The sequence below is a fragment of the Anguilla anguilla genome, chromosome 4 (assembly GCF_013347855.1).
Source record: "Anguilla anguilla isolate fAngAng1 chromosome 4, fAngAng1.pri, whole genome shotgun sequence".
Classification (NCBI taxonomy): domain Eukaryota; kingdom Metazoa; phylum Chordata; class Actinopteri; order Anguilliformes; family Anguillidae; genus Anguilla; species Anguilla anguilla.
The window spans coordinates 32,422,099-32,446,208 of NC_049204.1; the positions used below are offsets into that span (position 1 = coordinate 32,422,099).

Sequence of the window (24,110 nt, forward strand, 5' to 3'; positions counted from 1 at the left end):
CCTTGAAGACAGACAGCACATTTATACTGGGTATACTTGCCAGTTTTTCTGTTTGATCTCAGTGGAGCTGCAAGTTTTTTGGTATCAAGAAACATTCCATTCATATACACACACTGCGTTATTCAGTTATAGCTAATTAAAACATACGAGGAAAGCTTTTCCTCCACAAATCTGTTATCTGTTCTGTTAAAAATACACACATATTGACAATGTTTTGCATAACTATTAATATTTGTAAACATAATCTTAACAATATGCAGTGTCATTTTACAGCAGCAATCTAAATATGTTTATTGTTATAAGACGTGGGAACTCAATTGGATTGATCTTTTCATTTTGCTGCTCTTATTTGCCAGACACTGCTACTAGACGGTCTTACCAGCTCCCTAGCGTTTCTGCACAAAGCCATGTCAGGATCCAGTTTCTCCAGGATAAAATGGTTCCTCTCCTTCAGCTCTTTTCTCAAAGTCTCACCCTTTATTAGGTATATATGAGCCATATATGGAATATTCCACACGCCACTGGGGAGGAAAAAAGGGAAAACAACTGAAAGAAATTGACAAGAAATGGATAATTTGATGCAATCACAATTCGTATTCCTGGAAAGGAAGGATGTCATCATTATTTTCGGCACACCATCCGTGACCAAGGAACTCATCCAGTCCTCTTCTGTAAAGATAGAGTGCAGTGAATGATGGGAATCCCTGGCAGGATCTCCCAGGCAGGAAACATATGTTCGACATTCACTTTCTTTGTCTGTGGTAAGACCCAATGGTATAATCACCCATTATCTTCTTTCCAGCTTAGTTTTACGCTCATGACATTCACATAAAACAGGTGTCTTGGTCATTGTAGTTTTTATAACTAAGTTACTATTACAGCAATCTAGTCTGGGCATACACAAGACTGAGGGAAATTTTTCTCCAGTAAAAAATCCAAGTTGACTTGAGTTTGGTCTGCAGTGTCGTTCCGAAGCTCTGCTGAAGGGAATGGCTACAGACGCAGGACTTACACACGCTTCCCCTGAACAATGTCAGTGTAGTCCTCAGAGCGAGCGTAATAACCGTCCGCACTCAGGGCTCCCCAGAAATTCGACCAAAGTTTACCATGACGACTGACAAGCGGACCAATTATTTTCCTGTAAGGTTAAAACAAAAACAAAAAACCAAGAGAAGAGAACTGTCAAGCATCATGCTGAAATCACTGACACTTCATTGGCAGAGAACCACAAAAAATCCTTTTCAATCTTCCCTCAGCAGACAAAAAGAATGCCTACAGACTACCACATACTGAGCAGAGGACTATGGTGGGGCTAATACATTGGAGAGTCAGGGGCTGTCTCAGAAGACCTGGTGTTAAATGATATATTGAATTTGTAATTGCAACGGTCAAACGTGAAGGATGATTAGAACCAGTCCTCACTTCAACCAGTCAAGACCCAGGGGGGAAAAAAGTGAGCAGGTTTTCATTCCGTGCAAGCAGCAACTTCACCATCACCATCACCTTGTCAACTGTGGAGAACCCTGTCAACCCTTCTCTACCTGATATCTGTTGTCTCTGTCTAGTCATAACTGGAGATCATGCAGTCCTCCAGGACCAAGGTCAAGAGACCTAGCTGAAAGGCAATTGATTTTGAAGAATGCTGAATAATTACCTCTAGCCACAATGGGAGGGTCATAGTTTGATCAGTGGGGGCTGTTTGAAGGCTCTAAGGGCCCTGATCTAGTACATGTATTAGCCCCGTGGGATGATATCAAATCCAGACTGTGCCAGTGCTAAATGTGGTCAGCAACCATGCAGGGCAATGTGTAGCCCAGGGAGGGTGGGTTTCAGCTGGCTGGGATGACAATGTCTCATTTTGCACCAGGGACCAATGGTGGTCCATCGCGCAGTTAGCCTGGTCTACCACGATGTGAAAAGGAGTAGAGGGCAGCAGTGACATCACAGGGTTCGGAGAAGGGCATATGCTTATCTGCGCTCTCCCGATTCGACAACAGTGGTTACCATGAGCATCGCAGTGTGCGTGCGATTGAGCATTCCAAATTGGGGAGAAAAAAGGGGAAATGGGCATTAAAGAGGGAACCCTGAATCCACAAATCCCCCACTGTAATTATTCCTAAAATAGCTGGCAATGATGAACACAGAGCAAGCCTAGAATTTTAAATTTATTGAGCCATCATAGGCAATTCAGTGGCCAGCCTATCTGGCCCACATACATGACATGCAGTCCTGACATGAAAGGGAGGGTGATGTAATTATTCTATAATCATCCTGTTCACCACCAATCATCTACCGTTAGATTTCAAAACCACAAAAACGTTTGAAGAACTAAGCTGCCATGAGGAAAACAAGTAATTTGAAATGGAAATTATAGTCTTTATCTGCAATGCAGGGAAGAAGTAGATGCAAACACAATAAAATGTAAAGATTTAGAGTTAAAGAAATGTCATCCCCTACACCGCAACTTGCTGGTGAAGAGAATTCCCAGGGTTTCTTTAAATATCGCTGAGGAATTATTCCAGAGAACAACAACCCCAAGTCCCAATGGGAGCAACACGAGTTGTGCAACTGCCACAAAGACATCTGGTTTATAGTGCTCTAAAAAATCTGAAAAAGAGGGACACACGTTTGTTTTCGGTATAATGTGAGGTGGGGTTTCAAACTCTGACCATATGGGCCTGCTATGGTCCCATATCATAAGGAAAACAGGAAGCCACCCTCGCTTATTTTTAAACTGCAAGGGTTTTCATTCACTCTTCTGTAATGTTCTTGTAGTATTGCTGTTTGAGGAACACCGGCTGGTTTCCATAGACACAGCAGCTGTCAAAGAAGGTCCCAAGACCCTGACAGCTGCAGCATAAACCTCGTACCTGTTCTGCTCAATGAGGAGCTTGAGAGTCTGTCTGTTGGTCAGCACCACGTCTGCATCTATGCTGAAGTAGTAGTCACACCCTGAATCCTGGCGGCACAAATCCCTGTAGAGGACCCACAAATCAAGGATTAATGCCATCATAAGGAACACTGGGGAAAGCCAACGTCATTACAGTTGAATGTGTGCATTGCTAGGAGCTAAAAGAAGAGCTATAAAGGGCATTCATGAGTCATGCTACCTATATCAATAGTAGCAATATTTCCTATAATATAGCAAGTTTTTAAATATTATTTTTACCCATCGATCATTGGCGTGCAATATTAGTCCTTTACTCACAGCTACAGGCATGGCATCAAAGACCTATTCATTAACCATTGTGAGGTGTGTTTACTTTTTAACTCAATGATTTGAGAATACAGTATACAGTCTGTCCACAGTATATCTCAGTGGAGCTTATAAGAGCCATCTACGTGGTATATGCTTGCTACTGTAAGCGCAAGCCATGGATTTCAGTTTAATATTTATATCTTTGTTGAGCTGTTTCAAGGAATACATAATTAATTACAAACATGAATTTGCATGTCTGTATTTTCTCAACATGTTAAAACAGCAGGCATGGTATCACTTCAGATAAAACACCACAGAACATCTCTTGGTGCAGTATAACTCAGTATTAGTATAACTAATAAAAATCTGTGAACTCTGGAAAGGCTTCTGAGAGCAAACACAGTGTGCTATGGTTCAGAGTGAAACTCTGAATAAATAATCATTTTCTCAAGTGCAGGTATAACATGCCCTTCCTAAATTACCCATTTTAAGGCGCCAGACAGCCAAGGATGACAGATTTGATTTAAGATCCTATATTATACATGGCTGCCGTAAATACAGGTATCTAAAGCAACGCCTCACTGTGATAAGGTGCCTGGCTTAACAAGGACAACACAAGCTGTGACAGGTCACCATGATGATGGATGCTGACCACATAAAGATATATATCACACCCAATTTGGCAAAATTTTAGTCAGACTTTACTGCTCATAGCAATTAAGGCTGGTTATTTGAATGTTTGAAGGTTCATTATATCCTAGAGACCAAAGTGGCTCCAAAATGATATACGTGAGAGGCATACATTCCCATGTTCCTGGCCTCTCCTTGGCTCAGCATCTCCTCAGGACCCACGACTTTAAAACTCTTGAGGGTGTTCTTATTCTCCTCCCAAAACTTTTGGATGTGCTTCTCATGGTAAACTTCCTAGACAGGGGATATTAGATGCATGTCTAGCAATGGGTTACAGGGTTCATTTGCAGCCATAAAAGAGGGTTCTGAGACAGTGTGCTTACATTGTTATGAACGAAAACCGTCAATTTATCTTTCGGGTAATCCAAACTCAGAAGGCGCTGGAAGAATTCTGGCAGAAATGGGGTTGGCTGCTCGATAAACACACCGACCATGACGCTTGGATATTCCTGTGTTAAACAAAACAAAGTGTGTCCAACGATTACAGATATAACAAATCGTGTCAAAAAGATGTAAGCAATATGTGCAATATACACATTTCATTGGGAGCTCATTAATAATGAGTAAAAGGACTTCCAACAGAAAGCATCCTGGTTATTCAAAGCCATAAAAGGAATATTACATGATAATATCAGAACATATAAGAAAAAATAAGATGGGCCTAGAGTAAAATTAAGTCATTGAGGCCAAGTCACAGAACCCAGTGGCAGAGAGCACTTTCCTATGACATGCACACGTGGCTCAGCTACACACACTTATCCAGACCTGACCGCTCCTACAGCAGAGACAAAGTGGGGCCGGGCGTGGGTGAAGCCATCTAATTTGGGAGCTGCAACTGCTCTGCCTTCCAGGGACAGCAGGACAGTTCAGGATCAAGCCAGAGAACCTTCAAATAGTTACCACCGGAGAGGGAGACGTGGGCCTGCGGCCCGACGGCTCTCCGTCTGGCCCCGGCAACCTATGGAACAGCCCCCCCCCCCCCCCCCCCCGCAGTTTCCTGCCTCCCTCTCAGGGGAAGGACGGGCTGCGGAATGCACGCACCGGTGGCGTGGGCTGACCTGACTGTACGATCCCTCTGAGGGAGGGAGCGAGAGAGACAGAGAGCCCTGTGTTCTTACACACCCGGCCTCCCCAGACCCCTGCCGATTCTGCGCACGCACCGTCTGAATCGAGGCACTGTGCGAAAAGCCCCACCGCTCCTCGACTATGCTCCCGCGGTAAATCAAGGAGCGCAGATTTATCTACACACTGCCGGACTGTCCTGAGGACAGGTAAATGCCTTCTCCGAATGCGAGAGGAAAAGTAATGGCTAGTTACGCAGGATTAGTTTCAGCTGGCGGCACATACTGTGCAAAATTTGTGTGCCTCACACAACTGTCTTTGCTATGAATACTTGACCCATGTGGTCACCTCCTTTTACCAAAACCCCACATCATTCTGTCGAGGGATGGAGGGGAAAGAGAGCACTCGGAGCAAAGATTAATACCTGAAAACATCTATCAGTCGCCATTCTTGGCTGAATTCTTGACAAATTTTCAGAGCAAGTCCTGTAACTCACCCACTGCCTTAAACACACACTGAAAAGCACACTAAGAAGAAGGCTGGTCAATGGCCACACCCCCTTAAGTGAAACTTTGTAAAAAACCAAAAGCCATTTCCTGCACCACAGTCCTGTAGTGCTTCCTCTCTGCATGTTCTCAGAGCAGATACTGTATGTGCATTTAATGAGTCTGAGCAAATGTCCTGGATCTCCTTTGTTACTGCTGGATACAGAATATACAGGCTGAAGTGATCTAAAAACCAGCGACAGCAATCTTAAATACTCGCTACAAGACCAGGATTGATCATAACAGACTATATAATGGGCTAGATGTTTGCTTTTTAATGTGATACATATATTTCACAGCTGTGCATTATATGGCAATATAATGCACAGCTGTGAAATGTATTTTTTGAAATATGAAAATAAATAGAATATCAATATATTCTATTTATTTTCATACTTCAAAAAATAAGATATAATAAGTGTTTCCAATTACTCTTTTTGTACTTTTTAAATGAGTTGCTAATTACTTTTAAAGTAAGTGTTTTTGAGAGACTCACTTGAACTTGTGATAAATCCACCATGTCCTGATCACACACACCACAGCCATTCTCGTAGTTCCAAGCATTGGGGATGTAGTTTCCCAAGAAGTTCAAGTACATCTGAAAGATAAACACGTATAAAAAACAAAATTATTGAATGCATAAAGAATAGCCAAAAGTCACAAGGGGAAAAAAATCACTAACAGTCCAATAAACGTGTGCTTCAATTCAAACTAAAACCTTACAGTATTTAATGATCCACCATGCGTCCTTCCAACCAACAAATTGTAAGATCAAAATAAATACAATTGGTACAATAACCCCTGAAATAATAGCAAGGCTTCCATAATGATGTAATCACGGCCCTTCCAGGACTGGCTGGAAATGCGGACAGACAAGCAGATTATCAAATCCAAATGGCCATTCTCTAAATCTGCACAGAATATTTCACTATTGGTTTCGGTTTCACGACTTGGATGAAAAACACGGTCTTCAGCGTGTTGTAATCACAATCGAAGCCTTCTGGACGGAAACTCTGCAAAGGTCCTGTTGCCTTGTGCTGCTTCTGATTACTGCTTCAGTCGAGGGAATCCCTCCATTGAAGCAGACTGTTGAAAATCACAGTGCAAATGACTACCAGATGTGATCGAATCAGAATTCTACCCCAGATGAGCCTGTTAAATAGTTATAAGTTTTCCATGACTAGGCCCCTGGGAATGTCTATCATACCTGTCTTGGAAGTAATGTCAAGATATGAGGGAAAATTGGGGCTGGTGGGGGGCACGGACTTTGACAAAGTAACCACTGTCCCTTGTGTTCCGTTTCCTTTTGATATCTCTAACATCACCTCAATAATCCACTATTACCTCTCCACAAGATCACATGGAAAATGTACGGGTGAAGCAATCTTACATACTTATAAAATGCACGTCTGGGGAAAGAAAGACAAAGCACAGCTGGACTGCAATGTTTCCAAAATGCTCAGCTGCATGCCTACAACCTCTATAGTCCAACTTGCTCTGCGGAAATTTCAGGAAACCGCAATCCCATCTCTGAAACACTCGCAAGGAGGAACAGAACCAAGGGTTTGGAGAAGATGATTCAGCCCCTGTGGATGAATTTGTTTAATTTACAGATACTGTAAATGGACCTGCTGACCTGAATAAGAGAAGCAGTAAGGAGGAAGGGAATGAGGCAATGCCGTTAATATTTGGCCAGACGGTCCTCCTCCACTAAATGACTGAATCTGGATTCCACAAAAACCACAACCCCTTCCCCTATGCATAACTTCTGCAGAACTAAAAATCCTCCTCCGGATTCATGTCGACATTTGTTAATGTAGCAGGAGGGAATATGTGACTAGGTCTGGGCGTATGGGATGTGTTTGAAAGGAGCTGAACAATGATAGATGGCAATCAGGCTGCAGTTGCACCACTTTTTCCCCTGTTCCGGCACTCCGACAGCTGACTCACTTTGGTATATCCGTTGCCATGGACGACTATGGGCAGGGTGTCGTAGGCCGAGTTCCTCACTCGCACCCTCCCTGTTCCGAACTTCAGCAGAACTTCATCTGAAACAAGACATAAGTGAACAGGCATGCGACCTGGGATTCTGCTGCTACGCATCCTCTCAAGGGCCCCCAATCAACCTGCTGCTCTGTGGAGCTTTATAAAGAGGGGCAATTCAAGAGCTCCACTCACCGACTGCTCCATTTAAGTTCTGGAAAATCGTGCACCTGTGGTCCAGAGTCATGTTCAGATTCTCCTAAAAAAAAATTCAATAAAAAAGCTGTAAACTGTGATCTCCATCCACAAATGACCAAGCATTTTTAACACTAGAGAGGCTGAGTTTTTCTTTTCTTCCTATTACTGCCAAACCTGACGGCCTGTGGTGTCAGACTTCATCATCACTACAGCATAGATTTCTGCTCCCACAGTGACCTAATTTCATTTTGTAACCATATGTTGCTAAATTATTTTCTTGAAATAAAATACAGAAATGTGTCAATTCCATTTGTATTTCTAAACTATAGTGTTTTTGTTCATATCAAGTGCACATGGACAAAAGTGCTAAATTGTGCAAGGGGACTACACTACTAAACTACAGGAAAATACTGACAGGGAGGAAAGTGGTTGTGATTCAGCCCATCCAAGTTATTCTTCAGCTGTGCATTCAGATCGCACTACTAATAAAGCAGTGCAGCCAATTACGATAATGAAAAATGCACTTCAATGATCTCGTTATTGTTTTATGAAGAAACATGCTTTATCACCAATAAACCCATGAAATAGGATTGGCAGTTTTTTTCATTGCTAGTCATTACTCCTACAAATTCCACTGAACTGTCCAGTTTCATAGCCCAGAGGCATGACACCATTACATCTGCCCAAGTGTGCTGAAATTTCAAGAGATCATTCCCTCCAGTACAAAACTCTGTACCGTGTCAAGGCAAGAAAAAACGCAAAATGGAAAAGGTAGTTAAAGAAATACAATACGAAAGAAGTACAATATAAAAATAAAAAAGTCCTGTCCCCTGGTCCCGCTATTTGGACTGTGCTTTTACATTTCTCTTGCTAATCAGTTACAGAGATCGCACAGCTTTGGTGGTTTGTGTGAGCAGGGACCTCACATAAATCAGCTATTTTTCATGCAATTCGCAAGTGGTCTATTCAGTTTACTCAAAGTCTCAGTTTCAGTGAAAAACTGAAAATATATCTGAGGGCGTTATCTCTGTGATATAATTTCCATAACTACAACACCCATAATTATATGTCCCCACCATAAAGTATTTATCAGCTTTATCACACAATTGAATTCATTTTGTGTGATTATATATGCTAAATTAGCTTCGATAGCACTTGATGGAGCAATCTGACATAAGCTTCAGTCATTCAGTTGCTGAATAGCACGCTGAAGGAGAGAGCCCCACACACGCACCAGCATCTGCTGCCTATTGTCTGGCGAATGCATTTTGCGAAGAAAATGGCACAAACTACCTGTATTTCTTTACTGAATTTTTTCTCATTTATTTTAGGAAAAGGCATGGAAAGAGGTAGGTATTACATCTACAGTGTTGGGAGTAATTCTAATTTTAAATTAGAAATGCCCAATGGCTTCGCCTCCGGCCTTTCTAGTGTTAACTTGCTTGTTTGTCTTGGAGTGTGACACATTCAAAATATATTTTTTTTCACAATGACATGCAGGTGTATTACAAATTGCACTTCACCAGTTTGCTGTGCCTTCTGTAATTCCTGACGTGTCCTTTGCACTCACTCTTTTAAGTGGATCCACATAGATTTTAGTGTAAAAGAGTTGATCGTCGTCGTTGTCGTGAAGGTCCCACTGCTGCACAATCTTGTACACATTGGGGGCGTAGCCAATGATCCCTGTGAGCCAAGTGAGACAGTTAATTCAAGAAGAAACAGTAAAAAAAACATGACGTGCAAAGCAAATGGCTTGCCACTGAGGTGGTGGTTGCATTCAAGGTGTTCTTTCGCTCTTTTTCTTTTTCAAAACTACTACATACTCTTTCCTCAAAAGGAAAAAAAAGAATCGGCGGTTGCTGTGACAAAGGGACACGGGCATGAACGACAGACCTCTGATGTCAAGCACGTCTCCGGAGGAACATTCTGATCTCTGCTTATGCCCTGGCGCACACCCAATGACTGAGTAGTGTATGACTTCTGGCAGAGAGCACCAATAAACAAGCACTGGGCGGGAAAGCTTTCTGTCCAAGAAACCACAACTAAGAGGAAGGTGATGGGGGCTGTCAGGCCTTGGGTTCTTACACTGTTCAAGGAGCCAAATTTACTGGCTGAAAGCAATGGATGCTGGATGTTTTTCATAAGTTTCCATGGTGAGCCCGTTGTTTTTTTATTTTTATTCCTTACTAATATTGACCACAGCAGAAAATTGCAGAGTTCCACTAGGCCACAGGTCCGGATTAATTTTGTGAAGGCATCATTAAAGGAGACCTCTGACGCCGTAGGCACAAACTGAAGGACAAATATCATCTAAATGAAATGAAATGTAGAAAAATGCATTGAAAAGAAAATAAAAGAAATATTTCAGTTTTCCACAAGTCTCCATTAGAGATGGCTCGGAGAGATTATGCAAGGTCAAAGAAACAGAGTGCACCCTGATGTGGGTACTTGAAACCTCTTCTCATGTTCTAAACTATATCTCAAACATTGGGTTTATACTGCCACAAAATGATAACCTTAGTTAACTATAGAGTAGTTTTAAATTGTATTCATTTGGTGATATTCAAAAGCATTCCAAAAGGAAATGAAAAAATATTTTCCTAAGCGCATCTTGTTTATTTAGCCAAAATAACTTTTGACATAGATATGCCTTAGTCCTAAACTGTCCTGATATGTGTGTATTGGCTGTCAATGTGAGCATGAGCTCAAATCTGAAACTGGCTCGGAAAATCCTTTCAGCAATGTATACAGAGCTCTCCCTATCTTGACAACGGCAAATAAAAATGTCAGTGATGCAAAGGCACAAGGAGTTTTATCTTTGACCCCACTTGAGGAACAAAATTAAGCCGATGCACAGTAGTAGCTCAGCTTTCCAACAAGCCTGGCTTACTGTTGGATTTGACGCAGATCCCAGACATTATTTAAAGAAATTCACTTTGATCCATTCATGTGTGGGCTTTTCCAGAACAACGCTACCAGGGTACAGTGAATATGTCAGCAATCATAAATCACTGAGCATTTCGCTCCACACTTTGTGGCTTTAAATGCACAGCATATGTGTCCCGAAAATATAAAGTTGCCCTACTGAATTATAGGCAAGACATTTACACTCTTCTTCTGAATAGCATATTGTCGATGGATCATTGCAATTGATTTACTGAATACAAAAGATATAGAATCTCTTATAGAGTTAAAACCACTGGGTCCCTGAGTTAGCCCACCATCAGTGCTGGTCTGGCAATCATTGGTGATTGAGTTCCAAATTCTGATTTCATCTGGGACAAACTACAGGAAAATACTGACAGGGAGGAAAGTGGTTGTGATTCAGCCCATTCAAGTTATTCTTCAGCTGTGCATTCAGATCGCACTACTAATAAAGCAGTGCAGCCAATTACGATAATGAAAAATGCACTTCAATGATCTCGTTATTGTTTTATGAAGAAACATGCTTTATCACCAATAAACCCATGAAATAGGATCGGCAGTTTTTTTATTGCTAGTCATTACTCCCACAAATTCCACTGAACTGTCCAGTTTCACAGTTTCATAGAGGCATGACACCATTACATCTGCCCAAGTGTGTCGAAATTTCAAGAGATCATTCCCTCCAGTACAAAACTCTGTATTGTGTCAAGTGTCCCCTCTGGCCCAGAGGAAACAAAACAATTCCCTCAGCGTATTGGATGGTTGCCATGAGGACACACTTAACCTTAATTTTAGACTCTATCCAGCGATTAATTGAATAGACAGGCTAAGGCAAATAAACATCACCTGCTAATCAACCGGATTCCCACCACTGTCTGTGAGAGCAGAGCCCGGCTGTACTGGGGCCTGGTCAAAAAAGCAGACTGACCACTGGAGTAAAAGCAGTAATTCAACAGTTGAAAATAGCATGCAAGATAATGACTATGTGATTTTAAAAGTCAGAGACCGTAGCTAGATGAGTGCAGAGATTGTTGTGTAATTGCCCCTTGCAGACGTCTGTGCAGAGGGGGGAGGAGAAATGGGTCAGGTTAAAGTGAACTGACAGACCTTCAATGACTAGACCATTCATCTAATACCAAGACTTAAAAATAGGCCTATATTTGTACGGAAATGCCAGTGTGACCTGCCAATGCCTTCTGTTTTTTTTTTTTTTTTTTTTTTTTTTTAAACTAAATTCAAAATTTGGCTCATAAAGGCTTGAAAAATCTTATCTTTTTTAATTATTTCACTGCAATCCAATAAGACCAGCTTTTATGAGTAACTAAACTGGCAGCACCTTTATATATACACTTTTTTAAACCTATTTCTTTATACAGATTAAATAAAGCAACCCAAACATCTGTCTCAACACATTTGGGAGACATTCAGGTACTGTCATGACACTAGTTTTCATCCAGTTTAATGTGCCGGTTAGGGAAAATCTCTCATATAACCGAGGTTGCGGGGTCAAATTCCAGACAGGGTACTGCTATTGTACCCTTGAGCAAGACACTTAACTTAAATCGCTTCAGCATATCAGTTGTATAAACTGATTGCATGTAAAGATCTAGGGAATAATAAGTTGAATAAGTACCAAAACTGAGCAAACAGATAAATCATATGAATCATAATAACAGCAACGTGTTCCTGTAACGCCCCTCAACCATGAACTTTTGGTGAACCGGTGCCCTTTGAACCTAATCTTTTCCACTGAGAAATAGCCAAACCTCCCAGCTCTTACTGGGGGGCATCTCAAATCACTGTGGACTGGAGGGGGAGCATGATGAAGTGCCTGCCCCAGGCAGGGAAACACAACATCAGCTCAGCAGTGAGAATAAGCAGGAAGCACCACTCCGTCGGGCCCCTTTCTACTGAAACCATGATTTAAGAGTTCTCAGGGAGAGGGGGGTCATGTGAGCACTCCCAAGGGCAGCATCAAACAGGCCAGATAAATAAGCAGAATCTAAAGCCCCCCTCCCTCCCCATGTCCCAATGGCTGGGGCCTGTTCGGAACCCACCTCCTGAGTTGAGGTAGCGCTTTCCGCTGCGTATGGAGGGATACTTCTCCCCCAGCCTCTTGTCCGGCCATATTAGCCCATCGGCGGAAAACAGCACTTTATGATTGGCTTGTTGGAACTTCTTTAGGAGTTCTTCAGGGCCGCCAGCAAAGATGACGTCATAGCTGAGGGGGAGGGAACAGATAACGCAACCTTAAACAACCTTACAATGATAGTGAACAGATGTTCTGTTCATACCAAAACAAAATCTTCAAATTCCATTTATTTTTAGCACAGGTAGGCATGCAATACACATATCCTGCACCCTTACAGGCAGGTGCTTGCATTTGCATTGAAAAGGCCTAAGATGATGGATTCAGATTTACTCAACTGGTCAGTAATGAAACAAGTATTTTGCTATTCCAAAGTTATTCCAAATTTACATTTGCAACAGTAAGGACTCTGAAACAGGTGTTTTTTAAGATAACATCTGCAGTAAAATAAGGGCAAAATAACACACATTTAGCAGAATTTATAAGTAGCATCAACATAATGCTGCCGCCCAAGCTTGCTGTTCAGTTGGGTTCACTTGCTGCACAATCCTCTTTCATTGCTAGCGATGTTTTCAACTTTGTCCTTTTTTAAATTTGCAATGTAAAGGCTATATTGGCCATTTCTATTTGCTGTCTTACAGTACTGAAAACAAGGAATACAAAGATTAGTTAACATGCGCTGCTTGTATTTAAAAAAACCTTTTAAAAAATCCAGCAGTACTATTTGGACAGGTGATGGTAAGGTGAATGCAGTTTTCAGCTGAGTCAGTCGGTAGGACAGTTTGAAAAATGGCAAATGCACAAGAAAAGCCACAGTTAGAGAGCCCTCCAACATTACTTAAGCCTGCTGTCTGGGAGCATTAAGAATTTAGTGTTAACAATGGTAGTGATGGGGAAAAAGGTGGTGGGTAAAACTATGTGCACAAGCATTGCTTCGCAAGTGTGCCGTATGCGAATGGAAAAGGAACATGAAACAGAACATAGTTCATGTCGCATCACTCTGGTGTGTCCATTACAAGCACTAGGAGAAAGTTATAACTGCCAACTTTTTCCCAAGTAAAGCAGCTAATGTATGCTCAAAAAGGCGTGAGAAGTTGCTCAATGATGTAAAGCATTAATTTGCATATTTTATCATGTCATCACACCCTTTGCATATGAAAACGTGTGTTACATGAAGGAGGGAGAATTTCTACAAAAAGGTGACTTGAATAGAAAATAATATTTTCTTTTATATATCACTGGCATATTATTTTATTTTATATATGTCGCTATATACAGTAAAGTCACTACAGGGGTCTTAAAAGTAATTAAATCTAGCAAGAAAGTAGCCAAGTTGGCAATAGTGGAGGCAGTCGGAGAGCGAACAGCTCCACTGCTACACAGCATTTAAACACAATTTCCATGCAGATCCAAACAGGGTGAAAAATCTAATGCTGATTAGCCTATAATGTTGGCACAGTTTTCTATTTGAAAATAATGATGTGTCACTTTTCATTTTGGAAGAAAACCTGTGAAAGGCTGTGTTCTCAAGCTTTTGATAATGATTTGATTACATTTTGATAAGAATTTTTAATGGCATTTTTAAAAAAGAAATAAAAATTAGTTTGGCATTGGCATGGGTACTCTCTGCCTAAGCAAATACGTGCAGAACCAAGCCAAAACCATGGCACCAACACCGTAAACCAAACCGTGAGTTTTGTGATATACAGCATATTACGTAACACCCTTCTTGTGCACCACAAACCTTTAAGCAAACATGGGGCTAACGTGTTCTTTAGAAGCACTCATAAAACAGACAGAAACTTTATAATGGCTTGACTAACTCATGCAGTAATATACCCGCGTACCAGTGTAATTGGTTCTTTAAAAAGAGTTTTAAATGCATTTAGAAAATAAGGTTTGTTCTTTAAACTACTCTTTGAATAAAAGAGAGGTGATCTTTAAATGATCCTTGAGAACAAAGCACTTCTTAGAATGTGAAAACTGTACTTCTGAAACCCTAGAGATTGTACAATATGGGCTTATTATGGCAATTCATATTGTTTGTTCTTTACAGAGCAGTTATTCTATGGTAAGCTTGGTGTAATACACAGAAATTTCACCACTGATGGAAATCCTGAAATTTTCACATAATAACATAATGCATTCCGATTAACTAAATTGACTGAAACGTAAAAACACCAGCCAAACTGCTTGAAATGAAGCAAGGCCATCTGTTATGCAAATCGATTACAAAAATTATATTCAATTTCGTTACAGTAAAACGAATGTAGTTTGTAATAATGTCAGCTCCTATTATCACCTAAATCAAGCATGAATGACGAACGTATTATGTACACATTGTTTTTACATAAACATATCATTATCATCTCCACTTTGAAAACTGACAGAAAAGGTTTTTATAAACTAAAGAAAGCAAGGAATGCACAGACCTCATTGCCAAGTAATGGGCACTCATAATGTGTAATTTGCAGGCCATGAGGCCCCAAGCATTTCCTCAAATTGGAGTGGATTTAGGAGTGGATTTAGACACTTGGCGTCAATGCTGAGAAGTGGAGAGACTTTACCTTTCTCTGACCCTGTAGTCTACATAGACAGAAGTTAGATGACTAATGAAAGTTTGGCAACTAGGGAATGTGTTTGCTGAAGAAAAACATGCATAATCCGAGACTTCTGACAAGTTATTTAATTATTCTGTGTGTGACTCACAGCTCAATTAAACAGTTCAATATCTAAATGGCTCTTGCATGGTGACTTAAACACAATTCGCTGATTTGGTTGGGTTTCAGGACCACAGTAAAAATCACATAAACTGTAAAAAAAAAAAAAAAAAGTCCAGTCTAATCCAAATGTATTCTCTCCTTCATAAAATAAGCTAATTGCTATTGCTCTTAAATACACTGCCTGGAATCACATAATATTTCTCTATGGAAGCTCTCTACTATTTTATTGGGTGTTTGGTGTTTATCTGAAGAAACATAAAATTTAACATTGATTTCATATAGGACTATAACCTGATTTGTCTAATCTTATTCCATCATGTACTATATCACCCCATGCATTAAATAAACATAGTAGCAAATTAAATATGACAGCATGAACTTTTGACTTTTGAATAACATGAATATTTCATTTTTAATTATGCCATCACAATTCAGGTAAGGCATGTCTCGCTTGTCTCGCTGAATCTGTACAGAATCTACTTGAGAAATATGATGCAATTTCATTTTTGGCTCAAGCTTCTGATGTCTGCATTAAGTTTTGAGGGACACAATACTGCAATTAGTGTGTTAAAAAATGAAATCCAAATTTGGGGGAAATGAAATGTTATACAACTATGAAAGTGGCTTAAAGTAGAGATGCACCGATATATCGGCCAACAATTCGTGCTGCACCATCTGACTACGCCAATATGCCACCCTGCAAGCCACTTCCGTTTAGGGCCAACCCCCCGGCCTGAAAAAAATTATTGGGGAAACACTGATTTCATTTCAGTACACTCATTTCAGGAATGTACTTTCGTTGGTGAAATGCATTTTATGTTGGATGAATGTGAAGAAATGTCATAAAAAACAAATGTATGACTTTGTTGCATTATTTCAAACTTCTGTAATTAAAATAGTGTTTTATAGAATGGAAAGATTTTAAACAGTTGCAAAAAAAAAAACGTATGGGTGCAGAACAACCAAACTATCAGTATTGGCATCGGTATCAGCCAATGTTACCACCAAATAATCGGAAATAGATATCGGCCAGAAATGTTAATATTGGTGAATCCCTAGCTTAAAGTCATTCATTGTGCCTCTCAAGACACCATTGAACAACTCCCCACTCACACATGGAGAACTGACGCTGAGGCGTACTCATGTAAAGGTCAACAACAACATTATATTCATAATACAGGCCACACAGTACTACAAGAGAGCTAGCATCAAATGGAGGAGAATCGTCCTATCTCTAACTGACCAGAACTAGCTTGTTGGCATTTATTGTCAGGAAGAGCTAATGCAGGAGAAACATAAGGAAGACTACCCAATTAAACCTCACGCAACCTATGGCATGTGAAAGCAAACTGTGGCCTACTGCCACAGACTTCCAGTCACATATGATACAGACCAAGTCAACTTAGCCTGCAAAGGCCAGCCTAAGCTCCCAGTGACAAAAGGTTCGTCAATTTATTTAGAACTATGTGGGACACCTCTTCAGCATGACTTTCATGGTGCTGACTTTCTGTTTGTAGAGAATACAATGTGAGGCCTGTGGGTATCTCAGATAGCTACCTGTCCACAGACAAGACTATGAGATCCTCTTGGTCAGCCAAGCTTTCCATTGCCTCCTTGAGCAGCCGTACTTTCTGGCCCCCGCCAATGGACCTTCCAACATCTCCACCTTTCCATTCTTCTCCCATCCCAAGCACCTGCCAGGAAGACACATTTTCAACAAATTATACTTTGTTCAACAAAACAAGTATTCTCTGTCAATGTTCTGCTGAAGCAAAATTCTGATACTGGTGAAAGCATAATTTTCTCTAACGGAAACATGCTGGAAATTACTGACTAGGGATGTTCTTACAGTGGCGGTTTGATAGCATATAAATGGCAAAAAGACATTGTTTCTTTTCTTCTGTACCTTCACATTGTAGTTGAAGTAATTTGCAGACTGCATGAAGCGGAGAAAGCCATCAGTCTCCTGAGTAGCAACAGTAAGGACAAGCAGTTTATCTGAAAGGAAAAAAAAACAAAAAACAATAACCATTATAAATAACCATGCTATATGGTATGCATTAATGATTCATAAGTTCGGTGTGGCTTCTTTTGAAATTCTGTTTTGTAAAATACCAATGGCATTTAGTTTATTTGTTTTTTTTTCATTTTTTTGTTCAGTCTCAATATGTAGCCATTTTTTCTCTTTCTCCCATCTAAGAGCATTAGCAAAAATATAAATACAACAGCAGTAAATCATAAAGCTTAAATCCTCCATAGAAAATTGCTAAAAATAAACATGGATTAAGAAAATGACCCACACCCCAAAAAATAAACATCATACTGTGATTTATAAGGCACTGTCATTCCTATCATTGTGCTGTTTTCTCTCCAATTATTCAATATGATAAGTTTTGCAAATTCTGACATTTTTAATAATGTTTCTAAAATATGTTTAAGGCTCCTACTTTGATCACTCCAGATTCTTCACATTTCTAGTCAAATTAGATGAACTGAATGGGACATTGTTTCCTGAAAAGGCTAGTCAAGGACAGATTTTGAGAAAAATAATATTGTACTGCAAAAGGAGACATTACAGACAGGAAACACAAATGTCTACCTTGCATAGACAACACAGAATATAGTTAAATTGTTGTTTTATCCTGTATGAAAGCTATGCATTGCATTGCACATAAATGCACACTGCTTGATTCCTTTCTGAGAGACGCCTAAATTTAAATGTCCAGTGGTCAAATTCATTCATAACTGATTATGCAACAGGACAGAAAGTTAGGAAAAATGCATTCATAGCAAATTCACCATAAAGCAGAAATGGCTCATGATGACCAGGGAACCATATCACTAAAATATATATTTATATATTATGTATAACTATTAAATGCATTAGTAAATAATACATTTTACTGTTGTATACGTTTTGAAGAGTTGGGTCTTTTAATGGCCATTATAGTTTTTTTTCAAACAATTCATTCTACATTTATCCAGCAACCTTAGTCAACAGGAGAGAAAGGATATCTTTTCTGCAGTCTGAATATTAGCACATGAAAGTATATGTATTTTGTCTGACTTCCCCTTTATATATTACATGTCTCTCATTTAAAAGAAAATATCCTAGGCAACCATAACATTTTCTCTCTCTGCTACATTATGCTAAAGTGGACCAATACCAAAACAAACCACCAAGGTGCACTGTAAAACTATATCCCATAAAAAAACAGTGAAAAGACTGGCAGAAATGTTGCTGTGAAAAACCATTCAATGAAGGGGGAAAAAAAACCTATGAATCATGTTATTTTATGGGATGTCAGATAAATGATAAGTTATTTTACATGACTTGAGAGTCAAGCATCTTTGCATTTTACTGTAAAAATAGTGTTTTCTTTTTTTCTTATTTCACAGCATGGCTTCATGTGAAAACAGATCTGAGACTAGGGGGAAGAGGTCAGAGCTGATAATCAATCAATGTGGGTCCTGAGAACAGTCCCTCTGTAACCATATAAAAACCTCCCCGGGCTATGGGAGTAGCATTTTTGATACTGTTATTGAGTTATTACTGTATATTTCCAGTTCACTGTCCTGCCTTAATACTAGAAGGATAAAATATGTAAATCCCATTACAGAGTTTTTAAACAAATATTACACAATAATAATAATAATATGACTGTATAAAATTGTTAGAATTGTTAGAAGAATAAAATTGTTTGTACTGTACTCTTAATATTTTAAAACTATAAATACCAACAAGTATGACCTTTTACAATGAAATACAAACTTTCATTGAACACAACTACTACTTATTCACACTACTCTAAAAATAAATTTCAACAATTTGTTCTGCTTATAATTGAAACATGCATTCATTTTATATGTAGTATAATGTTACATTTATCTATTTGATATTAAGTACATAGGAAAGCATGATAGAATCATTAGTAATTAAAATTCATACAGACAGTCTCCTTCAGAATGCTAATCCTGTGATAGGCATACTCTAATAAGCTCAGGCATTTCTTCCCGAATGGGCAGGAATGTGTGCATTCCCCCTGCCCACTGAAGCGCATGCGCTGTAATGGGCTGGTGAGCCTGTGGAATGCTGGTTTAGCTGTTATTCTACTCAGATTTCAGCAGTTTCAAGCACAATGCTTTGCTTCAGTGACCTATACTGTATGTCACCACACTCAAGAATTTAGCAATGAAAAAAGGCCAGCATTTAACTCACAGTTTCATATTCTTTAGCAAAGCCACAGTGTGGAGAATTCAACAGTGCCCAAATAGTTATCTTTTCACACTCCTGGTGGTGACAAATAACATGTAATATGAGTTAGTTGTAATATTAACATTTACAGTATGACCTATTTTTCAAGTTTGATACTTTGATAAATGACATTCATGTATTTCATTCATTTATTATTAATAAAGATATCAGTGCCACTTTTATATAATTGGTTCCATTATATAGGTAAGGGGAAATGTGCAAAGGTGTATAACAGACACATTGAGAAATCATGAAAATGTGCAAAACAACCAACACACAAATGGAGAAAATAGTTAAATAAATACGAAGTGAAATATTTGAAAAAGTAATTTCTTCAGTCATAACAAATTCTGCTCTCCACTTACTAATCAATTCCACAGGGAACACACAGTTTTGGTTGTTTGTATGAGCAGGGGCCAAACACAAATTGATTGCATTTCACGCAGTTGTCTCCAGCCTTATTCTGGCTGCATTTGCCGACCTGGCACTGTGTTTTCTTCCCAGGAGTTACGGGTGTACAAAGTCATGCTACATCCGTGGCTGCTTTGGCGGCTGTTCTCGCCCTGAAAATGCCAACATTCACAAGCTATGCCCAGTGTGCCCACATGCCGCAACATTGACTGCACCCATGCGCAATTCAACATTGATTCCAGAAAAAAGAGGCCTTAGTCACAACCTGTTTCTATAAACCAATTTGCAACTTGAATAAACTCATTAATTCAGGTAGGGAAATTCCTTATCTTTCAGTTCAGTACAGCTTAGGGGTGTTAATATGCACATTAAAAAGTATACAGAGAACAGATGTTGTTGGCTCATTACATTCATTGAACATTTTCTGTCATTGGCTGTTGTCACTACTGGTGAAAACCTAAAGCAAACAGGAATTTGTGTGGGGGGGAGGGGGGGGGGGGTTGAGTGTTTGAGATCCATAAACAGCTCTGAAGGTACATAGAACTGACACCTTACTGTATGTATGGTGGCATACTGAAGAACAATTTCAGCTTAAACCAAATTTTACCATGTCAAGTCATGTGAAACAACTTGTCAGGGCAGATACATAGCTAAACTTGAGCTCTCATAAAATGTGTTTCAGGCTTTTAAGATAGATTTTAGCAACATTATATTGAACATAATTTAAGACTGTGTTTTTTCTGTATACCACTGGGGTACTTATGCACATCTCACAATAACTAGTCAAATTTGGGATTTCTTCCATATCTCGTATCTGCCTAACTCATCAACGGCACAACGGCATCAACCTCCAGTCCAGGAGGGGTTCTGTGTTTACAGTTCTGCTTCAAAGAGCAGCCCATTTTTGCCTAGGTGTGTGAACAGAGCCAATGAATGAATGAGCTGAAAAGCAGAAACACACCGAAAACTATCAGACACTGGGTGGGAATCTGACACCCCTGAATTAAAACAAACAGTACATAAATATATAATAAATAATTAAAATGATTCATTTCTTCAAGGGAGCCTAAATTGTCCTGTGTCTCTCATCACAAACACCTGTAGGTAAATGCATAACTATATCACTACAGGGAGAATATTTGTATATGGGACAGATCCTTAGCCTTTCAGCTCTGTGTATTTTCAGAAAAAGCACTGAAACCTACGTCTTGCTGTGAGGTGTTTAAAGGCTTTTTTATTTCCTCAATTCCCTGACACTTGGTTCAGGTTACCATGACGTCGGATACATCTGTCTCTACTCTACTTGACTGAGAACTGTCTCGTGCTGCTACCACAGACCTTACCTGACCCTGCCTATAATCGTAACGCTACTGGAGGGAGCTCTGGACCCAAAGGTTTGTCACAGGACAGGACCATGCATGTTTCGAAAAAAAAAGGGTAACACTGAACCAGGCACAGACCTCATCACACCAAAAGGGATGGAGGACAATTTGATTTTGGGGTGGAAACAAGTGGATAAAACACCTAAAATGTGTACACACACACACACACGTACACACACACACAAACACACAGACATACACACACACACACATACACACACACACACACACACACACACACAGACATACACACACACACACATACACACACACACACACACACACACACACAGACATACACACACACACACACACACACACACATACACATACATAGACACAGTTCATATTGCACACACGCTATCCGTGGATATAGCCCTCCCTCACCCCATTTCCTGCCTGAATTTCTCAGTGATGATGTCACTTTGGTCTGTTCTCAATTGTCATAATCCTATGGCAGTGATCTGGACCTGGGTCAGCCGGTGCACTTAATGCACGCCCACTTGCGTGTGCACGCGGCCAGCAGCACTCCAGACTCTCACAAAGCCGACACGCCATCGCTGGCAGTGGCAGGCGACGGAATATCTGTTACAGTCAGGTGAGTCCCGTCCTTGTTTCAGAATCTGCACTGTTTTCTGGCGGAAAGGACAGGGAGGGGACGGTGGGATCACCAGGATCTGGAGAAATAATCTGCAGTCAGCGCAGTAGAACAGCAGCTGGCCCCACATTGACAAGTTTTACATGCTTCCTCCTTTGTTATGAAGTTTACTGAAAAGGCATGTCGGGGTCATGGGCCCGCTACCACATTTTGGCCACATGTTCCCACACGATGCTGTCACTTAGCGCTCAGTATTTGCCTTGAGGCAAGCAGACCATGCCCTCAGGCATTGTTTTCAAGGACTTTTTTTTTTCTTAATGCATGACTTCAGAGGCTCATGGGGGGAAGAAAACACACTGGAATCACACTAGAGACGCTATCAGAGCAACCATTGTCCATGTGAAAAATTTGTACAGTTCTCAAAATTCAACTCGTAACACTCCCAAAGTGTCAGGGAGAGAAGAGTAATGGGAACCAGGTGTGGCCTCCCCTTCATGGTTGGAATAACACTGTGAAGTCATCAGATCACTGTAAAGGGGTAAGATGATATCTACCAGTCAAGGAATCTCAGGGTTACATGAACCAGGACATTCCAATCATCTGGTGGTGCGCAGGGTGGCCAGAATCACCTCAGCAACAACAAAGAGATAAAAAAGCATGCCATTAATTACCCTCAATAACAACTTACTGTGTGTGTGACTTCGTGCCACTGCTGCTAGCTACTGAATCAAACTATCTGGAAATACAGATGAAAATGAGCTGGTTTTTTTTAGGCATTTATAGGCCAGGCCTGGGTCAGCTCAGCGCATAATGCCACCTTTATACCATTGTGAGGTGGCACTATAATTCACAAGGGCGTGATTCATGGATTTGGGTGAAGTTCCGCAGGGCAGTCTCGTAGCCTAGGTTTCCAGGCTTCTGTTCTGCAAACAGACACAAGCCTCAGATGAACCACAGCTGGGAACGCTTGCATAGCAGCAGGGCACCATCTCCACGGCTACTGGGGTTGGGGATACAGTGGGGGAAGGTGGGATTGGTGACTTGTTTTTCTAGAACATTCAGGGCAGACAGGTTACAAAGGACAGCACTCCAACTTCGCTCGGCAGCACGTAATCCACGTGGCGGTGATTTCATCAGCATGGTTGACAAACCCCTTGCCTGTGGCAGCAGTCAGCAGCATGTGAGCTCTGTAGTTCCATGAACCACGGTGTCATATTTTCCCCGCTCTTTAATGACAAAGACCGCAGAAGCTAGCGAAAGGAAATGCGGTTCTCCTTTTCCCCTGGATGATTCTCATTTTCGGGCCTCCCATCCTCCCTGCTGGAAAGCCGCAGTCTGGGACCCCTGCAGGGACAGCAGCTGGCCAGTGCTGGTGACTGCCACGTCATCACTGTCATCATCGCACTTCACCCTCTTGGCTAGAGGAGTCAGCACATTCCGCAGGGAATTTACATCCTGCCACCAAGCATGTTTCGCCTGCCCTTTCTAGAAGAATTGCCACTGCATGGTAGTGCAGGCAGATGGCACTCATTTTCACATACTTCATTTCAAAAGCTGTATTAAGTTAAAATTTAAATTAAGTTCAGCCTTTCCATTAAAGCAGTGCAGATTTTGAATGACTTTTATTAAACAGAAACAATAAAATTTGATTGCCAACCCTATGCTCTGCGTAGGGTTGAGTAATCATCAACTTTACATTCTCTTTTTGTCAGTGTTGGGAAGGAGTCATAATACTGGAAATAAACATTTCCAGTAGCATGGTGGTTGTTAGTTTAATTGAAAACCCTTGTAGAGCTTCCCATACCTGCAGCAATGCAGCGTACTACTACTGCTACTTTTCCCTATAAAAATAATGAAATTGAAATGAAATTTGAATCTAACCCTTGAACTTCATGCTTCCCACAGCTGCATAATGAGGTTGACCCTAAGTGCAGATCTAGGATCAAAGTTCCCAAAGTTCAATCATAATCTTAACCACAATATAAGTCAAAACTGATCCTGGATTTGTGGCTAGAAGCAAATGTTTCTGTACGTCTAAACCTGGCTTCAC

General features: G+C 40.5%; 1 protein-coding gene across 3 annotated transcripts in view; it reads right to left on the minus strand.

The window, feature by feature from the left end:
- Positions 1 to 24,110, minus strand: part of plod2 (procollagen-lysine, 2-oxoglutarate 5-dioxygenase 2) — a 39,574-nt gene that overhangs the window by 8,157 nt on the left and 7,307 nt on the right. For all 3 annotated transcript variants that reach the window (XM_035415403.1, XM_035415402.1, XM_035415404.1), the window contains exons 2-13: positions 17,321 to 17,412; positions 16,972 to 17,108; positions 12,660 to 12,823; positions 9,248 to 9,360; positions 7,675 to 7,738; positions 7,447 to 7,544; positions 5,993 to 6,094; positions 4,213 to 4,338; positions 4,002 to 4,123; positions 2,871 to 2,975; positions 1,013 to 1,138; positions 380 to 521 (exon numbers count right to left, since the gene is read on the minus strand). In XM_035415403.1, coding sequence (XP_035271294.1) covers positions 380 to 521; positions 1,013 to 1,138; positions 2,871 to 2,975; positions 4,002 to 4,123; positions 4,213 to 4,338; positions 5,993 to 6,094; positions 7,447 to 7,544; positions 7,675 to 7,738; positions 9,248 to 9,360; positions 12,660 to 12,823; positions 16,972 to 17,108; positions 17,321 to 17,412 — 1,391 coding nt within the window. The remainder of the gene's footprint in view (positions 1 to 379; positions 522 to 1,012; positions 1,139 to 2,870; positions 2,976 to 4,001; positions 4,124 to 4,212; positions 4,339 to 5,992; positions 6,095 to 7,446; positions 7,545 to 7,674; positions 7,739 to 9,247; positions 9,361 to 12,659; positions 12,824 to 16,971; positions 17,109 to 17,320; positions 17,413 to 24,110) is intronic.